At 40.7% G+C, this 23,073-nt stretch overlaps 1 protein-coding gene across 1 annotated transcript in view; it reads left to right on the plus strand.

The window, feature by feature from the left end:
- LOC115629975 overlaps window positions 1-23,073 on the plus strand; it is a 153,755-nt gene that overhangs the window by 36,948 nt on the left and 93,734 nt on the right. Inside the window, exon 2 of the mRNA XM_030526597.1 lies at window positions 1,085-1,428. Within this exon, the coding sequence (XP_030382457.1) occupies window positions 1,137-1,428 (292 nt within the window). The 5' untranslated portion in view covers window positions 1,085-1,136. The remainder of the gene's footprint in view (window positions 1-1,084; window positions 1,429-23,073) is intronic.

The raw sequence follows: 23,073 nt of genomic DNA on the forward strand, positions 1-23,073 counted from the left end.
GCTTTTTTACTTGTTTTTATACTCTGTACATGAAATGTACAGAAGTATATTAGGTTTGCGGGAGCTGAAAAATGTAACAGGCAGAAGGAGGCTTGGCAGACCCCACAAAGTATATATATTCTTGATCAGAATGACGAGACGAGTCGATCTAGCCCTGTCTGTCTGTCCGTCTGTCCGTCCGTATGAACACCTGGATCTCAGAGACTATAAGAGATAGAGACACCAAATTTTGCACAAAGAGTTTGTTTTATTTTTTTGATTTTCCCCCCTATGGGGGTTTTCCCGATTTTCCATTCGTATAATCGCCTATATCTCGGAGACTATAAGACCTAGGAACACCAAACTTAAGTCCAAGATGCCTTGTGTGAATACGCAGAAAATGTATATTTTGGACTTTCCCTACCTCCCCCTCTCCCCCTCAAATCGTAACTTCCGTAATTCTTGGAATTTCGAACTAAAATTTTGCAAATGCCCCCAGTTAGTTATTATGTGTCCGTATGCCAAGTTTCACTATGATAGACCGATTTAACAAGAAGTTTTAGCCATAAATATATTTGCTGCTGCAGCGCTGCCCGCGGCTGTTGATGCTGGTGCTTTGGTTGACTGCACACATGCTTACACAGACACGAATAGATTCGAATAGGCATACATACACTCACACAGACACAATTGCTATGTAAATGTGCAATTATACACCCTTTACGTGAGTTCGAATACCGAGAAAGGTAAAATCGAACAAATTTTTTTTTTTAATTTTTTTTATTTTCTATAATTATTGTAAACATATGTACAGAGTATTTCAAAGTCGGGACCCCCCTAGTGTTCATTTCTAAGCCTTCTGGCGAGCGAGTGATATATATATGATATATAAATGTGCAGTTATACTTGTACATCCTTTACGTGAGGAATGTAAAATCGATGAAAATTGTTTAAGCTTATTTTGAATTTTCAATTTTTTAAACAATTTTTTATTATTTTACTCATATGTACAGAGTATCTCAATATCGGGACATCCGATTTGAGCTTTTCTACTTGTTTTAACTTGTCTTTCCATTGATCTTAATGAATGCTTTTCTTTTTTCAGAATTGATACTTGAAACTACTTATCAACCCATTTTGTCTGAATCAATATAAAAATGCAACTTGCAAATGCACTTTGTGCGGCATCTTCCATCGCAACTCTGATATTGCTTTTGAGTTGTAGTCTATCTGCCGGCTCAAGAATTCATAATCTGGCGATCGAAAATACGATGTCTGAAGAACAAATGAATATACCAAAGGATCAACTTATTGCACGATTGCCGTATAACTCGTTATTAAAATATTCATCTTACAAGGACGTAACCATACTACACTTTCGTGTTCCATCAGATACACGGACGGCATATTTCAAGTTTAAAGCATTTGATAAGCCCAAAAGTGTTTTTTGTAAGTATGATGCAAAACAATCAAAAAGTTATATTGTGTAGATGACTATTGAAAGCCCTAGCTTCATCTACATTATTTCTCGCTCTGCCTCTACACTAACTGCATTGAATTCTGCCTTAACGAATGGCACATCACTCCCCTACATAATAAATATGCGCGATCTTTTTTATCTAACTACTGTAGAGTAATTGACAAACTATCAGCCGTTTCGAAGCCATTATGTATACTATCAGTTTTAGTATTCCTACATATTAATATTTTAGCGATAGCAAACATAAGAAGTTTAATTAGTTATTAATAATTAGACACGCGAAAGTCTTCGATTATAAATAGTTGGCTTTAATGTGGCTTGGAATTCGTACAGCGAGGCTTACAGTGCGATTACTACTCAATGAATAATTTGCTTGAAACGCCAATTGGTTCGTCGCTTTTCCTAAACGTCTGTCATAGAGTCCTTGTTCCGCTCGAACGCCGACGTCAGGTCCCTCAGCAAGACGTTGTTGTCTGGTGCACAGCCTCATTTGGGCTCCGATCTAGTTCCCAAAAGTATATATATTCTTGATCAGCATGACGAGATGAGTCGATCTAGCCCTGTCTGTCTTTCTGTCCGTCTGTCAGTCTGTCCGTTGATCTCAGAGACTATAAGAGCTAGAGACACCAAATTTTGCCCAAAGATACCTTATGTGCGTACGCTGTGCAAGATTGTTTTATTTTTTTGATTTTTCCCCCACTTCACCCCTATGGGCGTTTTCCCGATTTTCCTAGCGTTACAAGTAATAGATTACTTCTAAGATATTACGATAGTCAATATAATACATATTCATTTCCAATTTAATTCAGTTTAATTTAATTTAAGTTACGTAATTTGATATAATTTAAATTTTTGTTTGTGCGTACTACTGATATGTATAGTTATATTATTAATTAATTTATTAATTTATTTAAATGTGTTGTTGCAAGTGTGCTACAGCTTTTATTTTTCCTAATGTCGGATTGCTTGTCGTTCAGGAGTAAATTTCCTATCATATAGTTGGTCATTTGGTTCGTGATCAAATGTTCGAGTGCTTTAGATCATCTAAGCTAATAGCGTTGGACTTCACTACACACATAAAGCTTAAACTAGTATCACAGTTTACTAACAGTGTAGCGTTCAGGTATGTACTCATTTTCGTGGGTTTCAGGTACTGCTAACTGTAAATTTATCGATTAATTTATTTAAATCTACGTCTGGAGATATAGAAGGTCTACTTTTCCCAACCCCTATATTTTTGATTTCCGCCCAAACTTGTGTGGATGAGGTGGCTGAAGTGAATTTGGCAGAGTAGTGGGCACGCTTAGCAATGGTAATCTTAAGCCCAACTGTCCGTCTGTCTGTCTGTCCCCCCATTTTCCCTCTATGGGGGTTTATACGATTTTCCATGATGTCTTAAGTTATTTTGCATTTCAAACCAGAAGACAACCATCTCAAAAAACACTTAGCCTGCACTTAAACCTAATACAAATTTTTATACTCTGTACATGAAATGTACAAGAGTATACTAGGTTTGCATAGCTTGAAAATGTAACAGGCAGAAGGAGGCGTGGCAGACCCCACAAAGTATATATATTCTTGATCAGTGTGACAAGACGAGTCGATCTAGCCCTGTCTGTCTGTCTGTCCGTCTGTCCATCCGTATGAACACCTGGATCTCAGAGACTATAACAGCTGGAGTCACCAAATTTGGCACAAAGATGCGTTATGTGTGTACGCTATATGAGTTTGTTTTATTTTTTGGATTTCCCCCACTTCCCCCCTATGGGGGTTTTTCCGATTTTCCATTTGTATAATCGCCTATATCTCGGAGACTATAAGACCTAGGAACACAAAATTTTAGTCCAAGATGCCTTATGTGAATACGCAGAAAATGTGTATTTTAGGCGAATAGATGGAGTGCACGGTGTAACACTATTTAGGTAGGTTTTACACCCGATTCGCTGTTGAGCGAATTAATAAGATGCGCGGTGTCACATAAATGAGTAGACTTTTAAGTAAAGTTTGTCGTTACGATGACCGACGTGGTTTATTTCCAAAATCTGAGTTACTCTAAGTACAGAAGGGTTCTTAAAATGAAAGCTAGCCCTGTGACCCATTTTTGCTGATATGGCACTTTCTGCAAGTGCAAGCGAACGGTGAATGCCTTGTTGTTGCTTACGAGTAATACGCTTAAATTGATGACCATGCCCAAAATGGTTCTTATTCTGCATGATCGAGCGGTCACTCGACCGGCCGTATGTGTTAACTTATACATTTGTACATACATATAAGGTGTGTTCCAAAGCAAACAGTACTTAAAAAAAAAAGAGAACAAATGGTTTATTCGGCAAAATCAATTTATTTTATTCAAAATAGTCTCCTTCTGCTTCAATACACCTTTTTGCACGATCCAAAAGCATGTCGAACGAGTGTTTTAGCTCGTTGGCCGATATGGCCGCCAGTATGCCGGTGCAAGCCTTTTGAATGGCCTCTACGTCTGCATAACGCTTTCCTGTCATGGGCAAATGCATTTTTCCGAAAAGGTAGAAGTCGCACGGTGCCATACGTTGAAACCACTCGTGCACTCTACAATACGGGATAGGCAATCATCGTCATAGACTTGTTCCATCAATTGAACGCTGGTAAAAGTTTTACCAATTTTAAAACAAAATTTAATGTTGGCTCTTTGTTCGAAGCTCATTTTTGCACCGATAACACAACATACTGACACTTAAAGCGCAATAACTTCACTTCCAATCGATGAAATGTCATGAAATTCTCACTGGACAATCGATAAAGATAGTAGATTCTAACGCACTAGTCGACATATAGATAGCGCCACCAGGGGGCACTAGATTCAAAAAGTCCTGTTTACTTTGGAACGCACCTTGTAGATAGATAACGCCTGCATGAAACAATAAAATTTTTGTACATATCAAGATTGCCGGACATCCCGAGAGTTTCGGAAAAGATGTTGGTTGGACACTCGTGGTCCGGTTAATTAAACGCACTTGTGGCCCTGCTGCTTCAGTGGACCCTCATGGTCCAATAGATGCGTGTAACACCGCACGTGGTAGTTGACGTTGTAAATGATAACCGGTCCCCGTAAGTAGTCGTTCGTTGATAACTTGCATTCTGACTTTATTTTTACAATTCATGGCTTATATAGCCATGCTTAAAACTATTATTTACATTTACCTTATCTATGTGTTGCTTATGTTGGCTGGCCAGTGTCAATGCACCTGTAATTAGTGTGTGCGTCCAGACTATGGTGCCAATATTATCTATGCTAAAACAATATGGGTATAGAGGTCTGGAGGAGTATGTCGTAAGGCAAAGTTGCTGATTGGTTCTACCTGGTGGACCCAGCGCGAACCTTATTTGACTGCGCCTCAAGCCGACTCATTCCCTCCACATGGGGACCTCTGGTAACATTGGACTAGCATCCGCTGGTGCAATGGCTAAAATGAGCGACGAGCGATGAGGTTGGTGCGCTGGGCTTGGTACCCGCCACTGTAAAAAACGCCAAACCAATGAAAACGTTGAGAAAGCCTCGGATATGATGACGACCTACGCAAACGTTTTAAGGACCACGATATACGGATATGCACTTGGAATGTCCGAACCCTCCATAGGGAAGGTGCCACTATCCAGCTGGTAAATGTCCTACAGAAATATAGAGCTGACATTACCGCACTCCAGGAAATGCGATGGACTGGACAGGGATGCTCGAAAGTATCTACCCTCGACATCTAATACAGGGCCATATAGAAAAGCGCGAATTCGGATGTGAATTTGCTGTGAATCAAAGACTGCGACATCTTTTCTCCAGGTTCATACCGTTCGATGAACGACTGGCAGCAATCCGCATCAAGGCAAAATATTTCTATATTAGCATTATTTGCGCCCATGCCCCGACGGAAGAGAAAGACGAGTCCATCAAAGATATATTCTACGAGCGTCTGAACATGCTATATGAGCGCTGCCCTCAACATGATGTCAAAATCGTACTTGGTGACTTCAACGCCAAGGTTGGAAGGGAAGGTATCTTTGGTGGAACTGTCGGAAAACACAGCCTACAAGTCAACACGTCCGATAACGGAATGAGGCTGATTGACTTCGCGGCGGCCCGGAATATGGTTATTAGTAGCACCAGATTCCAACATCTCGACATCCACAAGGCGACCTGGCTATCCCCTGATCGACAGACCCGAAACCAAATCGATCATGTGATGATTGACGGAAGACATATATCTAGTGTGCTAGATGTTCGCACGATCCGTGGAGCCAACATTGATTCGGATCACCACCTTGTAGCAGCCAAGGTACGCACCCGTCTTAGTGTGCATTATAACGCAAAGGTAGGCACACGAAGAAAACTAGACGTCAGTAAGCTGCAATCACAAACGGTAGCTATCGCCTTCACCTCTAGACTCTCGGATCTGCTTCGCCGAAGCACCTCCTCCGAACCCGAAACAATATGCTCACAGTGGAGTAATATCTCGCACTCTCTCGCTACCGCTAGCAGAGAGGTGGTAGGCTACTACCGTCCCAAGCGAAATTGCTGGTATGATGATGAGTGCCGCCGAGCAACGGTAGAGAAAAACGCCGCGTACCAACGAACCTTACAGTCATCAGCGACGCGAGCTGTTATAGAGCGATACAGGGAGAAGAGACGCCTTTTTAGACGCAAAAAGGGAACAAGAAAGGCGTGAGGAAGAGGAGATAGAAATGTATGGAAGCAGAAGAGATGCCAAAAAATTCTACGACAAGGTAAAGCGTCTTACCGCAGGTTGCAAGCCCGGGCCAACATTCTGCAAAGATGAAAGCGGAAATCTGGTAACAGATGTGAAGGAATCACTAAGACTTTGGAGGGACCATTTCTCTAAGTTATTAGCAGGTGAAGACGACCAAAACTCCGTTGGCAGAGAAATAGTTCTAGCATCTCCAATCGCAAACGATGGCGTTGACATACTGCCACCCGACTATGATGAAGTTTATTCAGTCATATCCAGGCTGAAAAATGGCAAGGCTGCAGGAGCGGATGGACTCCCAGCCGAGCTGTTCAAAACTGGCGGCGAACAGCTGATCGGGTGCATGCATCAGCTCTTATGCAAAATAAGGTCGGAGGAAAGTATGCCCCCCGATTGGAGTCTTAGTGTACTATGTCCCATATATAAAAAAGGCGATCCTGCAAATTGCGCCAACTACCGCGGAATTAGCCTTCTACCCATCGCATACAAGGTTCTTGCTAACGTAATGTGCAATAAACTGAAGCCGTACATAAACGAACTGATTGGACCTTATCAGTGTGGCTTCAGGCCTGGTAAATCAACAATAGACCAGATATACACATTGCGACAAATCCTGGCGAAAACCCGAGAGAAACAAATCGACACCCATCATCTTTTCGTCGACTTTAAAGCCGCTTTCGACTCGCCCGATAGAACGTAGTTTTTCGCAGCCATGTCTGAGTTTGGTATCCCTGCAAAGCTAGTACGGCTTTGTATGATGACGTTGAGAAACTCTTGCAGTTCCGTCTTGGTAGGAAAGGACCTCTCTAAACCATTCGATACCAAACGAGGCTTCAGACAGGGTGATACCCTATCGTGCGACTTCTTCAATCTTCTGCTGGAAACTATTTTGCGAAGGACCGATGTCAATAGGGCAGGCACTATTTTTTTTATAAAAGTGTCATGCTGCTAGCGTATGCCGACGATATTGACATCATTGGCACAAACGCACGCGCAGTGAGCGGAGCTTTCACAGAAATTGAGAGGGAATCGAAAAACATGGGTTTGGCGGTAAACATGGACAAGACAAAATACTTCCTATCTACAAGCAGACAGACGCGGCGTATTGGAAACAATGTCTCTATAGATAGATATGACTTTCAAGTAGTAGAGGATTTAGTCTACCTAGGGACCAGCATAAACAACAGCAATGACGTCAGCTTGGAGATTCGCCGTCGGATAACCCTTGCCAACTGGTGCTACTATGGGCTAAGTAAACAGTTCATGAGTAGATCACACTCTCGATTCACTAAGCAAACCCTCTACAAGTCCCTTATCTTGCCTGTGCTTCTTTACGGCGCTGAAGCATGGACATTAACAACACCTGATAAGGCGACACTGGGAGGTTTCGAGAGAAAAATCCTGAGACGAATCTACGGACCCCTAAACGTTGACGGCGAGTATCGAATACGAATGAACTATGAGCTGTATGAGCTATACGGCGACATTGATGTAGTGAAGCGCATTCAGATCCAACGACTGCGCTGGCTAGGTCATGTCGTCCGCATGGATGACAGTGCTCCAGCCAAAAAAGTATTCGATTCGGACTCTGCTGGTGGACGACGCAGAAGAGGGCGACCGTGTCTGCGATGGAAAGACCAAGCTATGCAGGACCTAAATAGTCTTGGTGTGACCAATTGGCGACAGCAGGCACAAGACAGAACACGCTTGCGAGGATTACTCGACGCGGCTAAAACCGACATCCGGTTGTAATAGGCTTATGTGTATATTATGTGTTCCCAAACTATTTTATTAAATGCCTATTTGCGTCGCGTTGATGAGATGTCATATACTCATTCACGTCGCAACAGGAAGCACATTTTACTTAGACCAGCAAAGACGGGCTAGAATCGCTACTTTTCCATAATTCTTGGATGAAATAGTTGCCTTAAAGAGTGACTGGAGTAAGCCATCCTAAGGGGTCGTATATTCTGGCCAACTGTGACAGTATTGATCTTTTTGATATTTTATTTAGCTGAGGCACATTTACCTTTCAGGAAAACACGTCTTTTTTGGGATCACATTGCGGGCCTAAGGTCTTTATAGACTCATCCTCCTGTATTGATATTTTCTCCACTTTGCTATTGTTTTGAAGACTATCAAATCATTTCAGTCTCCTCGAATATGGTTCGAACTTTTTGCTTTCGATGCATTTTGAAATTGTGTGCCCAGTCATCAAATCATCCATATAATGACTTTGCAAAGTTGCTGTCGTGTTCGTCGTATATGTTGGCTACTTCGTATAATGATCGAGCTGCTAGGAATGGTGCGGACGATGTCCCTTAAGTGACTGCTGTAAGTTTGAACTCGCTTTTCGGTATTTTTGGATTTTCTCTCCATAATATTTATTGATATTGTTGATCTGACATTTTTATCTGACGATACATTTTTTCAATGTCGGCGGTCATAACTTACCGGCACACTCGCCAACTGGCAAGAATATCAAAAATTTCCCTTTGTAATTTGGGTCCGGTAAACAAGACATAATTTAGACTTAGTCCATTGCTCGTTTTCGCTGAGGCATCACTCGCAGTTTTGTAGTCAGGGTATCTGGACTGATAACAGCTTGGTGGGGTAGATAGTATTTACCTTGCCCAATGGTATTAACTATTTGTGGCAGACCAGCGGCCTCTCCTATATCATAGTACTCGCCGCAGTCTCTCACTACTGTAACGGTAAATACTCTCTCGTATGTTATGTAAGCTTGCGGGCTGCAAGAGAGGTGCCTGCGAGCAGCGATGAATTTAGTCTTAAGTCTACGATCGAGTGAACAAGACGTTTGTTACAATTCTTAAACCCCGTCCGTGTTTTAATTGTGTTATACTCTTTTGCCTTCCACAATATCCGAAGTGGTTCGGACTTTACGCTTACATTCGTACATATATTCTGAAGGCATCAGTTGTGGAAAACGACACTGTGGGCACCAATGTTTCCCTAGCTGCACTCAAAAAGTAGCTAGCTGGTGGCCCGTTTGAACCAACTGCCTAGGAAGGTTCGAGGCTGACCTCCAGTTGCGGAAAATTTCAGCTGTGGTGGGGACCCTGTCCAAGAACAAGACATACAGGGTGCACAGGCTCTGCAGGGCGATACTGTCCAACTGACGCCATGCAACAGCAATAACTGTTGGAAGGTGCAGCGCTGCTGAGACAACTGCATGAAGAAATAGCAGCTGGTGCGAAGAAGTTGCTAGAAACCATGCGAGTTCAAGGGCAAAGCGAAATTCCTAACGGGATCAGCCTCAGCACCAATGCACTATGGATTTTTTTTCCCGTTTTTTTGGCAGAAGGTCACAAAAAAAATTTGTCCAAATATAAAAAATTTTATTTTTATTTTATTATAAATTGTTTAATTAAGCGAAAATTAAATTAATTCCTGCTAATATGGCAACACCATTTTCTTGGCGCGACTTTGAATAGTCACCTGATTGTATGAAACACATGTATTTGTGATTTTGACAGCAATTTTTAATAAACTTTCAGAGCTTGCAGAATTAAGAAAAGAACCAACAAAAGTTAAGTTATATAATAGAAAACGTTAATCAAGGTATGTAAAATTATAATCCAAAACTGTTTTTAAGCGATGAAGAGTGTTCGTGTAATTGTTCCATCTGTTGTTCATGTGTTTTTTTTTTTTAAATTAACCTTTATAAGTTGCGCTGTGTTTCGTGGAATTGTACTTTTTAATGGTAAAGAGTTGTAAAAAGTTATAAATGTAGAAATACTAACTAATATATGTTCATTATGGAATTACTAAAGAACTTCGTCCCAATTTGCACGTTTTCTGTAAAATTGCGTTTGTTGCAGCAAAACTACTGTTTGGGCAGGCAAACATTGTTGACATTTGTATCAGCAACAAAGACTCAGAAGACGCATTTAAGCAGAATATATTACAGAAAATTAACGTAAGCATCTTAGATGAATACAATACAATGTTAATATCGGTAAAAGTAAAATCCTTCTCCAATTATACAAGGTGCGTTCCAAAGTAAAAAACATATGCCAAGTTGTAATCGAACTTTAAAGCCATTCAAAAAAAATACAAATTGTTTTGCTTTCAACATGATTGTTGATGCTGATGGCGATTTTGAGCCGTGATAGAAAACGCTACAGTCGAGCAATCCCGACTGTGAAATACCCTGTACCCAGTCAAACTTCAAGCACTGAGTTATATACGCCCATAGCGGAAGCAAAAAGAAGAAGATGAGGTAGCTTGATGCTGTAGCTTGTGGGCGTAGTACTAAATTAAAGTAAAATGTTTTCATTAATAACTTTTCTAAAAATTTACAAAAAACAAAGATAGATGATTCTATATAAATTACGTGTGCAAAGTTTTGTTTATGTAGCTTTTGAAATGTGGACAGATTAACGAAATTCTGTAGCATGGCAGAGGGGGGAAATCAAAAAAAAAAAGCGAAAGCGAACGTTACTGTTGTGCAGCAACAGGCAGCTGTTGTCACAGCTATGAATAACGGCCGTGACACGAACGGTAGAGAGATGGTAGATGCAGAAACTGACGCTACATCAGCAGTCAGTCAACAAGTGATGGGCAGAGATGGTGAATGGCCTTTTGCAGCGTTCAAGCTCGCAAAAGAAATTCTTCTCGCAAAAGAAATTGTTCTTTCCAATTGAATAATGGCGCGCATTTACGGGTTGAATAACACACAACGCCATGTTTTGATCTGATCCACAGCGCCTCAGAAAACCAATTGATGAACTGTTGGATCAGATTCAATTACAATGTGGAGGAAAAATGTCGAAAGCTGAGCTCCGGCGCATGTTTGAAAAGCGCACTTGGCAGACAGACGAGAACATCATAGCATATTTTGAAGAGAAAACTATGTTAACTCGGCAGGTCAACATCGACCGAAGGAAATTTTAGACGGTATCATAGAGGGCAGACCATCGGAGAGTTTGCGCACACAGGCTCGAATCCAATGCTTCAGCGAGCCCTTGTAGTTGCACCGAGCGTCTGCAGGGTTGAGCTACCCAAAGGCGGTCAGCCGAGAAGATAACTAAGCCGTCCGGTGGGCACTACGAAGGAAGACACCCGTTGCTTTAACTGCAACTCTAGAGGTCACTGGGCCAGGGAGTGCTACAGTTGCGGCCCGCTGGACCATTTGATCACCAGGTGTTCTGAAGGCGATTTCGAGATCAAGAGTGATTATGTTAGATATTTTAGGATACATTTTAAGCACTCAAGTAACCAATCACTCATCACAAAATGCATTATAGACACAGGGAGTACGATTTCGTTTTTAAAAATATCACTTGTTTCCATTGAAGTGGAAATTCAGAGTAGTTTTAGTTTGTATTGCGGGCTGAATGAAAATGAATATGAATGAATATTTTTGGAAAAACAATATGTTATGTGACGAAGAAAACGATGAATATTGATTTTAATATACTCTGTACATAAACTGTACAAGAGTATAAGAGGTTTGCGGGAGCTGAAAATGTAACAGGCAGAAGGAGGCGTGGCAGACTCCACAAAGTATATATATTCTTGATCAGCATGATGAGACGAGTCGATCTAGCCCTGTCTGTCTGTCCGTCTGTCCTTCTGGCCGTCTGTCCTTCTGTCCGTATGAACACATGGATCTCAGAGACTATAAGAGGTAGAGATACCAAACTTTGCACAAAGATGCGTTATGTGTGTACGCTGTGCAAGTTTGTTTTATTTTTTTGATTTTCCTCCCACTTCCCCCCTATGGGGGTTTTCCCGATTTTCCATTCGTATAATCGCCTATATCTCAGAGACTATAAGACCTACGGACACAAAATGTTAGTCCCACATGCCTTATGTGAATACGCAGAAAATGTGTATTTTGGAATTTCCCTCCCTCCCCCCTCTCCCATGCAAATCGCGATTTTCTCTAACTCCCGTAATTCTTCGAATTTCGAACTAAAATTTTGCAAAGGCGAAGTTTCACTATGATAGACCGATTTAACAAGAAGTTATAGCTGCTCAAGCGCTGCCCGCGGCTGTTTTTGATGTTGCTGTTTGGTTAACTGCACACATGTTTACACAGACACGAATAGATGCGCATAGGCATACATACACTCACACAGACGCAATTGCTATGTAAATGTGCAATTATACACCCTTTACGTGAGTTCGAATACCGAGAAAGGTAAAATCTATCAATTTTTTTTTTTAATTTTCTTAATTTTTTTTGTTTTTTTAATTATTGTAATTATACACCCTTAACGTGAGTTCGAATACCGAGAAAGGTAAAATCGATCAATTTTTTTTTTTAATTTTCTTAATTTTTTTGTTTCCTATAATTATTGTAAACATATGTACAGAGTATTTCAAAGTCGGGACACCCGACTTTAGCTTTTTTTTGCTTGTTTTTTAATCGTGGCAGACGAGTCTATGGGATATGACGCAGTGCTTGGTATAGATTTTATTAACGCTTGTAATTTAAACTTTGAAGAGATGAGTTTAGGTGGCGTGCGGATGCTGCGAGAGCAGTGAAGTATCAAAGGCAGAAATTGTTAGCAACGAATTAAGAGAGAAAAGTTTTAGACACGAGGTCCAGGTAGATACAGTGAAAAATTGTTCGGAAGTAGTTAAGTTAGGAGAACACGAAGATGTTAGGTTAGAAGAAAATTGTTTAGAGTCACACATGCTAAGGATATACCATTTAAAGGAGAACGATAAGCTCTACAATATCAGTGAGAATGTCGGGTACGAAACCAGGTGCAAGATCACGCCACTTTTATAAAATATGTTAAATCAGCAAGACCAAGTGTACCAAAAATATGATGCGATATGATCATATCATTAGAGAATTCACAACCTTTTAGTTGTTCACGTAGGCAACTGTCTTATGGAAAAAAGAAGTAACTGCAGAGATTATTAGATGAGTACTTGGGTGATAACATTATTCGTCCGAGCAATACGCCATATGAATCGCCAATAGTACTGGTCAAGAAAAAGTCAGGTGATATGAGATTATGCATAGACTTAAGAAGGCTGAATAAAATAATGATTGTTCAAAGATAGAATTCTACAATATTACATTATTATAGATAAAAACTTGATAAGAAACACAGACATGCTCTCTTATACAGATAATAATGAGTTCGGCCTCAGATGCCGAACATAACACCAACCTTTTCATAGCTGGCAGGCGCCAGCTCAATAGATAAGGACACACATGGTAGAAGATAAGGAATCGATTATAGTATGTAGACGATATCATAATAACTAGGATAATAATTTATATATAAATAAAGACGTGAAGCTATCGACGTTGTCCATTTAACCACAGAACTTCGCGTATTATTGTGCCCGCACCAATCCTGCTCCGCTCACTACAGTGTGTCTTGGTTGTTAGTTTCGTTCATGTAGTTCACACTTTCCTTCTTGCCTACACGACTGGCATTTCCACTCTTTTTTAAAATTTTTGATATTGTGGTTGCCAAAGCAGCGAAAGCACAGATGTTGGCTTTATGTAAACTCCCTCCTTTTGTTAACAGGTGTAGCCTTGAATTTTTGACATCTTCCTATGTCGTGTTCAGTAAAGTTACAGTAGGCGCATTTCTTTTGCTTCTGGATTGCTGTAGCTTTTTTGAAGTCCTTTTGTAATGGACTTACTGAGTTGTAAATTTGTTCAATAAATTCAAGAACAACTTGCAGCTTCTGGATCTCTGTCTTGCATTTTTCACGTGTTGCTCATACAATTGCAACGACTCTTGTAAAAATCGGCCCAGCAATATTTGAGGAAAAATGACGCCTGCGTCCTGCCCAATATAACTCTTTTCTTTAATCATATGGATACTTTCCAAAAACGTCCGTATGCTTACTTCAGACTCGTAATTCAGGGGTTCCAGATCTAAAATACTGTGAATATTTTGCGATTATTCTTATATCGCTTGTAAATAAGCTCCTATTCTGAGTCATAGCTTGCTGCTGATCCATTAAGCACGTGGCCAACTACCATCTTGGCCTCTTCCTAGAAGCAAGTCTTCAGGTAATTGAGTTTCCTTGCGTTGGTGAGATTTTTCCTCTCGTTTATGAGCCCCTTGAACAGTTCGAAAAATATTGGCCAGTCTTTCGATATCCCGTTGAAATTGGGAAGCCCTATTTTGGGCAATTTTGGGATCTCTTCTTTCTGCATCTTGAGGTTATTCCTTCAATTTTCCGGGAAACAAAGTTAACTTCCTCTCTTAGCAAATCGATTATTTTGAAGCCGTCATCAGATTAGCTTATGTAGCTTGCCGGTGTTAACTTACATTCGATTAAGAAGTGATTGGGCAATGGCCAATACATGCTAACGGTGAATGTAAGTAGTCATAAGCTAGTTTTAAGCATGGCTATATAAGCCATGAATTGTAAGAATAAAGTCAGTATGAAAGTTTGATTGTTTAACACGTCACTTCGAACTAAATGCTCCCAAGCATCACCAGCCGGTATCCTTGGTCAACATTAGGACCACAACTTAAACTCATCAGGACCAGGATCGTCCTGACGATTCGCACAACCGGGTGCAAACATGCAAGGTAAAGTCCTGATTGCTATCCACCTGTGGATAGTCAGTTTCGCGCTCCTTGTCACTGGTCAAACCACTTCCCCCACGCGACATAAAATCTACATCAATTGTGATGGTCCGCGCCAAACCACCAAGAAAATCTGAGGAATTTAAATAAGGTCGCAATCTCAGTAATATGTACTTCTGTCCAGGATAACTCCCAAGTATTTAGCTTTGCTGCTAAAAGTTAAACCCATCCAGTTTCTAGTTGGAACTTTGTACTTTCGTGTAAAAAGTACAAACTCGGTTTTGGAGGGATTTACCCCTAAGCCGTTAGAGAATGTCCAGCTTGAGAATGCCACGAGGGGAGGTTGCACAGTGTTTAGTGACACTTTCCCCTGCAGATAACAGCCAAATCGTCCCCGTAAGCTATGACGTCTTGACCATCTTCCGCCATTCGCTGTAACAGATGATTTACTGTTAACAGTTGCTGCTGCAACTGTACATAAACATATGTCTCAATTGATGTATGTATGTATTAAATATTATTTATTAATATTATTATATTTAATTAATTAACTAATTTAATTTTTTGAAATTCATTTTTAGTATATGTTTTTTTATCTCTTTTGTGGGAGTGGGTGAAGGGAATTTAAAAGTTGAGCCTGCTGCCTCTAGAATTCCTTTCTTGTTTCAATATATTTGTATGTTCCTTATATATTCCTTTTGTAACGTTCTTTTTTGTTTTTCTTAATTTTGCACTCATATTGCATTTATCGATATTTGAGTTTTGGTAATTTACTATTTTTTAGGATAGTGATTAGGAGTTCTGTTTATGTGCCAGAATGCGGTAAACTTTTTTGTGTGTCACATGTAGCCTCACGTAATTCCCAATATTAAATGTACCTCACAAAAAGGTAGTGTAGAAACACGTTTCAAAAATAAAAGAGAGTGTCAAAAATCAAAGTCAAGTTGGACTAACCGAGCACGTCAATATCTCAGGTTTATTTATACGCAGCTTATACGTTACATTTCTATGGTCCCTCAGCGGCATAAAATCAAAAAATGTATTAAAAAACATTTTTGGAATAAAAGTAAAATTTCGATAAATAGACACCCCAATTAGAATAAAACTGTTTTTTTTTTTGAGCTTTGTTGTAACCCTGATGATTTGGCACGCTTATTATCTCAGCTGATCGGTGACATCCCTGACATTTGCATCGGAGGAAATTGTTTGCTAACTTTCGCTTAGAAAAATCGTTCTATTTGAGTGAATATAAAAGTATAAGTATGGAAAATAAAGATCAAGGTATGTAGAATCAATTTGCACGCCATTTCATGTACAGAGTATAATAAGTCTCCTTTTCCCGTTTTTGCCCGTTTTTGAAAAAATTGCTTTCATGGCAGCAAAATTCGTTTTTGGGCACGTAGAAATTGTCAGAGCACCAACATAGACACAGAAAACGCATTTAAGCAGTATACTTGTATATTGCAGAAAATTAAAGTAAAAGTCGTAGATGAACATAATACTATGTTGATATCGGAAAAAGTAAAAGCCTTCGCCAATTATATTAAAAACCACAAGCCGAGTTGTAATCGAACACTAAAGAAATTCAAACAATTAGAGAATCTAAACTGCTTGGTCTCATGTACATATATGGCTATAACTTCCTGTTAAATCGGCCTATCATGTTGAAACATTTGGACTTATAATAACTAAATGGAGGTATTTGCCAAGTTTGAGTTCGAAATTCCAAGAATTACGGGAGTTACGATTTGCGCATTCACAAAAGGCATCTTGGACTAAAATTTGGTGTTCCTAGGTAAGATCTAGGAAGACCTAGGTAAGACCTAGGACCTGTCTGTCCGTCTGTCTGTCCGTATGAACACCTGGATCTCAGAGACTATAAGAGCTAGAGGCACCAAATTGTGCACAAAGATGCCTTATGTGTGTACGCTGTGCAAGTTTATTTTACTTTTTTGATTTCCCCCCCACTTCACCCCTATGGGGGTTTTCCCGATTTTCTATTCGTATAATGGTATCTCGAAAACTATAAGACCTAGGAACACTAAATTTTAGTCCAAGTTGCCTTATGTGAATACGCAGAAAATGTGTATTTTGGAATTTCCCTCCCTCCCCCCTCTCCCAATCAAATCGCGATTTTCTCTAACTTTCGTAATTCTTCGAACTCAAATTTGGTAAATACCCCCAGTTAGATATTATGTGTCCGTAGGCCAAGTTTCACTATGATAGACCGACTTAACAAGAAGTTATAGCCATAAATATATTTGCTGGTCAAGCGCTGCCCAAGAGCTGCTCGCAGCTGTTGTCGATCCTGATGCTTTGGTTGACTGCAAACATGCTTACACAGACACTAATAGACGCGCATAAACATACATACACTCACATAGACGCAATTGCTTTGTATATGTGCAATTATACACCCTTTACGTGAGTTCGAATACCGAGAGAGGTAAAATCAATCAATTTTTATACTCTGTACATGAAATGTACAGAAGTATATTAGGTTTGCGGGAGCTGAAAAATGTAACAGGCAGAAGGAGGCGTGGCAGACCTAGGCAGACCTAGGCTAGACCTACTAGTTTTGTGCGCATGTATGTAACACACAGAAGGAGGCGTGGCAGACCCCACAAAGTATATATATTCTTGATCAGGATGAGAAGACGAGTCGATATAGCCATGTCCGTCTGTCCGTCCGTCCGTCTGTATGAATAATAATATGAGCTAGAATAACCAAACTTGGTATCCAGGTTCTCCTAAGTCCGAAAAAGGACGAGTTTATGTTTTTTTCTGATGCACCCCTCCACTCCCCCGCAATTCGTGTTTTTTCTTATAACTTCCGTAATTCTCGGAATTTTGAAATCAATTTTGGTAGGTACTAATGTTAGTATTAATGTGTCCGTGTGCCAAATTTCATCATGATAGGTCAATTCTGAAGAAAGTTATAGCCATAAGTAAAATCGCTGCTCATGCGCTGCCTGCAGATCTGTAGGCAGCGCTGCCCGCAGCTGTTGTTGTTGTTGCTGCTTTTGTTCAACTTTGTGCTGCATACATACACGCATATAAACACGCATAGGTACGTGATGTAAATGTATGCTGTTAAAACTGAACATAAACATGTATTCTAATTTAATTTAATTAATAAATTGTAATTAATTAAATCATTCATTTTTTTTTTTATTTATTTTTTTTTTTTTTTGTAAAAAATGTATATATAATTTATTAAACTAGTTTTCTACTACCAATATGGCAGCTTAAGCTAGTTGAAAGTTTGGGGATACGAAAGTTGTCTATAGTAAGCATCTATAGGACGTACTTATATCTATGTACATATATACAATATTTACAATGTTTTACATTAAAAATGAAATTATATTTTATGATATATATTATATATTTTATACAAGGGATCTTGTGGGGAGATCCTTTGGATGGCACTTCTTCAATCTTCTCTTCTTAGGTTTGGACAGGAGCCGCCTCGCTAGTGCGTTGGGGTGACTGCCGAGTCGCTTCTCGTAATTGCTTGCGTGCATTTGAATGACATCGCCAACCTTGGGGACACATAAGTCTCTTTCGATGTCCCTAGTGCGCATATACCAGGGAGCGTTGCATATTTTTCTGAGTATTTTAGCTTGCGCAACTCTTATTTTGCTTAGGTTTGAAGCAGCGGCAATGCCATAAATTGGTAGCGCATACTTCCATATTGGACTTAATATGGATTTGTATACTGTCACCTTACTGTGCAGAGACAGCTTGTTGCATGGGGCAAGCAGCCATGCCATCTTTCCGGCTTTTGCCATGACCGATCGCTTGACCATTGTTGTATGCTTGCTGAAGTTGAGTCTTCTGTCCAGAATGACACCAAGATATTTGTGCGAATTTGTATGACTGAGCGTGGACCCCAACATTGTGATATCTCTGCATGACGACGGCCTTGTTGTAAATGTGACATTCGCACACTTGCTGGCGTTTATACCAATGTTCCAATTCAGAGCCCAATTCTCGAAACTACTTACATACTGCTGTAAGGCTTCCGAAGCTACATCGATATCTCTGCTTCTGGTAAGCACCGCAGTGTCGTCTGCGTAAGTAGCTATTAGTGCGTCATCCTCGTCTACTCCAATGATCTCTTGCGGTGCAGGCATATCAGCAGTAAATAATGTATACAGGGTAGGACCGAGAACACTTGGGGCACCCCTGCACAAATTGAGCGCCTCGTGGATTTCACTCCATCAACAGCAACTCTGAAGCTTCTGTCCCTTAGAAAGCATTCGATGAGTTGAAACAATTGAGGAGTTAGCACGCCTTTCAATTTGCAGAGGAGTCCATCATGCCACACTCTATCAAAAGCTTGTTTAATATCCATAAACACAGCCACTGAGTACATCTTTTGCTCCATGGCTTCCAGGGCGAAGTTGACCACACGGTGGAGCTGCTCCGGTGTTCCGTGACTTCTTCGAAATCCAAATTGCCATTTTGGAATTCTGCGCGTCACGGCTTCGAGCTGGAGAATCCGGTCCAGAATCACGCGTTCCATCATCTTCCCGAGGGCAGGTAACAGACTAATCGGCCTGTATCCATCTACTTCAGTATGCTGTTTCCCTGGCTTTGGAACCATCGTAATTAGCGCCATTTTCCAGCAGTTTGGAAAGTGCCTCAGCCTGAGTATGTTATTCATGAGCAAGACAATATACAGCAGAGCCCTTGTGGGGAGCAGTTTCAGCGTCCTGTTGTCTAAAAGGTCTTCTCCAGGCGCTTTTTTTACCTTTAGATTTTTTATCTGCTGTACCACTTCTTGAAGTGTAACTGGGCTTGCAGGCAAGGCCATTTGGAATGGCATCTCCAGCCTAAGCTCGACTACCCTTCGCCTATCTGCTGTTGTAAAGTCAAAAGGCTTAAATCTTTCCTCTAGGCTGTTTGCAAAGATTTCAGCTTTCTGCTGACTGGAATAGCTCCATCCACCTGTAGGATCCTTAATTGGAGTCTTAGGGATGACCAGCCTCTTAAATCGCCTCGTAAGCTTCCAGAGCGAGTAATTAAATGATGCATCTGGACCAGCACTTTCCAATATGTCATCAATTCTGCCTTGTCTGATTTTAGCAAGCTCTTTTTGCAGTCGATTGGACAGTCTTTTGTAGATTTGATGAATGCTAGTATCTCCAGTTCTTGCATATTCTTTCCTGACTCTTTTTTTCAGGCTTAAGAGCGCAGCAGCCGTTGGTGGTAGACTAGCTTGACTATGTTGGGTTGGCAAGCGTAGAGTTTTCGGTGCAGCATAAGACGCAGCCAGTGAAATGTTCTTCATGAGGATTGATATCGCGTCTTCGATATCCTCTGGGCTGTTAATTTCGACGTTCAGGTTAATTCTTCTTTCGAGATCGGCTTTAAAAACATCAATACGGGAGCCAGGTGGTAGAATATATTCCCTCTTGGGATTATATTGCGGTGCATGATGTAGCGTCGCTACTACTGGAAGGTGATCCGATGCGAGCTCATATTTTGTTTCAACGGTGAGTCTGTTTAGGGCAATCCTGTTGACAATAAAGAAGTCCAGTGCAGAGGGGTTAAGCCGTGTGTTGTAAGAGTAGAAAATTGGCTCTCCAGTAGCAAGAACTTGGCAAGTAGTACTTGCTATGGCCTCCTGCAAACACCTTCCTCGCCTGCAAGATCTGGGATTACCCCACCATTGGTGTTTTGCATTAAAATCACCGCCTGCAATGAACTTATCTCCTAATGTTGCAAGCAATAGATCAAAGTCGGCCCTGCACCAAGCTTCATTGGGAGGAAGATATAGGGAGGAGACTGTGATGCTTCCACCACTCGTCGGTATAGTAACGCTGGCCGCTTGGATGTTTGTTTTTAGAATTGGCTCATTCTGTGAATGAGCGATACTTGATCTAATAATGACAGCAGAACCACTTTTTGCGGTGCCACTGGGATGATTAGCGAAGTACTGGTCGTATCCGGGCAAATATGCGTTCAAGCCAGGACGCATGTGTGTTTCGGTTATTAACATGATATCGATCGAGTTTGAACTTAGGAAAAGCCTGAGTTCATCATTGTTTTTGACCAGGCCCCGTGCGTTCCATAATCCGATTTTTAACAGCAGATTTAACATTTGGATATTAGTTTTTGTACCAAGTCACGGAAGGCTCTATTGGAATCCATATTTTCCTGTATGAGCTTATACATTTGATCCATTCTTCCGTTTAGATCTAAAATCGCCTTTTCCAGCATACTAAATTTGTTGTTTAGATGCCAATCTTCGGCGGAACTGTGTGACCGGGGCGAGTTTTGGTTTGTTGGCGCGCTGGTACGTTTTTCTCCAATTGGCCTAGCTGCATCAGCATAAGAGAAGCCACTCTTAACAGTAGAGTTTGAGATAAACTGTACTTTAGTGCCTTGGTTATTTGGGTAACTCCTATTGCTACTGATAACTAGTCCATCTTTCGGCAACCTCACAGCTGGCTTAAGTTTTTTGGCTAGATCAATTCTTACCTTGCAGCCTCTGAAGCTCGACATGTGGTCTTCGCCGCAATTAGCGCATATAAATTCCCCATTATCATTCAGGTTACATGATTTTGAGCCAGTATCATGGTCCCCCGAGCATTTACCGCAAACCGGCTTTTTAAGGCAATAGTTCCTCGTGTGCCCGAAATCTTGGCATCTGAAGCATTGTACCAGCTCTTTACTCTGTTTGGCCTTTGATATTGTAACCCTGTGTCTACCAATTTGAGTTATTTTTAGTGCCTCAGCAACGTTGGGTGCGTTCTGGAGGTTAACGTAAAACATATTTTGTCTTGTTTTGACATTATTTATATCCTCACCATCCTCCTCATTAATTTGAATGTTACGCCAGTCCGGTTTTCTGGGGCAATATATATTCAAAACTGTAAAGCCCTTGTCAGTAAAGGTGCGCTCTATTAATTGCCTGGGTACATTGGGATGAATATCTCTGAGCACCAATCTGCAGGGTTTGTTCTCCCTCAACTGATGGTGCCAGAATTCACAATTTTGTATCGACAATAATTTTACTACTGCACGGAACGCATTGGAATTCTTTGTATAAATACGCGAGATCCCAGATTTCGACGTGCGAATATCGTAGTCGTCAGCTGAGACAACAGAATTGAGTGCCTGCTCTAGTTTGTCCATTTTGTCAACTTGCGGCACGCAGATAGCTGGAGGCTTTGATACTGCGTTGCTTTGTTGCTCATTGCTAGCTTCACTTGGTTGGCTGGGCTCGAATTCATGTTGTTGAACTTGCTCATCATATTCCATTAAAGTGTCGGCCTCATCTGCAAGGGCTGCGAAGCGATTATTTTGCAGTGCTGCCGAACTGGTGCTGGCAGAGATATTGTGCTGAATTCCTTTTATTTGGTTAGTTTGTGTTGGCTTAATTTTTTGAATTGTTTTGACTGCTTTTAATTCTTTGTCCGCTCTTTTTTGTTTTTTACGAAGAGAGACCATCGGAAATTGAAATGCACAGTCATTTTTTTGCGCAGTTTGAGAAGTTGCAGTACTCACGGTGTTTGGTGTGGAGCATATGCTGCCAGTTGTAGTCATTGCAACTGTGTAGTTGGATTGGCAGTTTCCATTAGAAAATGTTAAGGTGCTGGTAGTGGTTGTGCTTGTAGTCCTCGCTATCGAGGCACTATTGTAATTGGACATTCTAATTGACTTCATCAAGTCACTGGCCAAGGTGGCACGTAGTTCTCCAGGTGCACCAGCTAATTTCTTCATTTTCTCATACTCGGGCAGCTTGTTATAAAGCTGTGAGTGAGCGGAAGTATCTGCCTCATCCATTTTTGGGCACAATACAATATTTGCTTATAAAATATTGCAATTGCCCAATATTTAACAATACAAATGTTTAATACGCTGATAAGGTTTCGTTGCCCCTCCTACGCAGCTGCGGGAAGGGCGGGCGGGGAGAAAAGTCTCGCCCAGAGGGCAAGGCACACTTTGTTTGTGATTTAGTGTCTTATCTTAGTTAACCGTAACCGATACCGACACCGCTCAAGACGGCGTCTACAAATTTATATTAGAGCTCGGTTTCGCACACAGATGACTGCTGATAACAAACGCGACGATCTATTAATAGAACTTAGTGCAAGCGTGACACGTCTAATAGCAACGAATGCACCGAAGACACTGCATTTTTTTTTTTTTTTTAATAACTTAATTTTTTTTTTTAAATTTTCTTTAAAATAGCCCGTAATCTCCACAAAAAAGGAAAATTAAAAAAAAAATTTTTTTTTATAACCTGTACCCAAAGGGTACAAGGGTATATTAGTTTTGTGCGAGTGCACATGGAACACACAGAAGGAGGCTTGGTAAA

Source organism: Scaptodrosophila lebanonensis, unplaced genomic scaffold, assembly GCF_003285725.1.
Source record: "Scaptodrosophila lebanonensis strain 11010-0011.00,11010-0021.00 unplaced genomic scaffold, SlebRS2 tig00000184-arrow-arrow-pilon, whole genome shotgun sequence".
NCBI classification, from domain to species: Eukaryota; Metazoa; Arthropoda; class Insecta; order Diptera; family Drosophilidae; genus Scaptodrosophila; species Scaptodrosophila lebanonensis.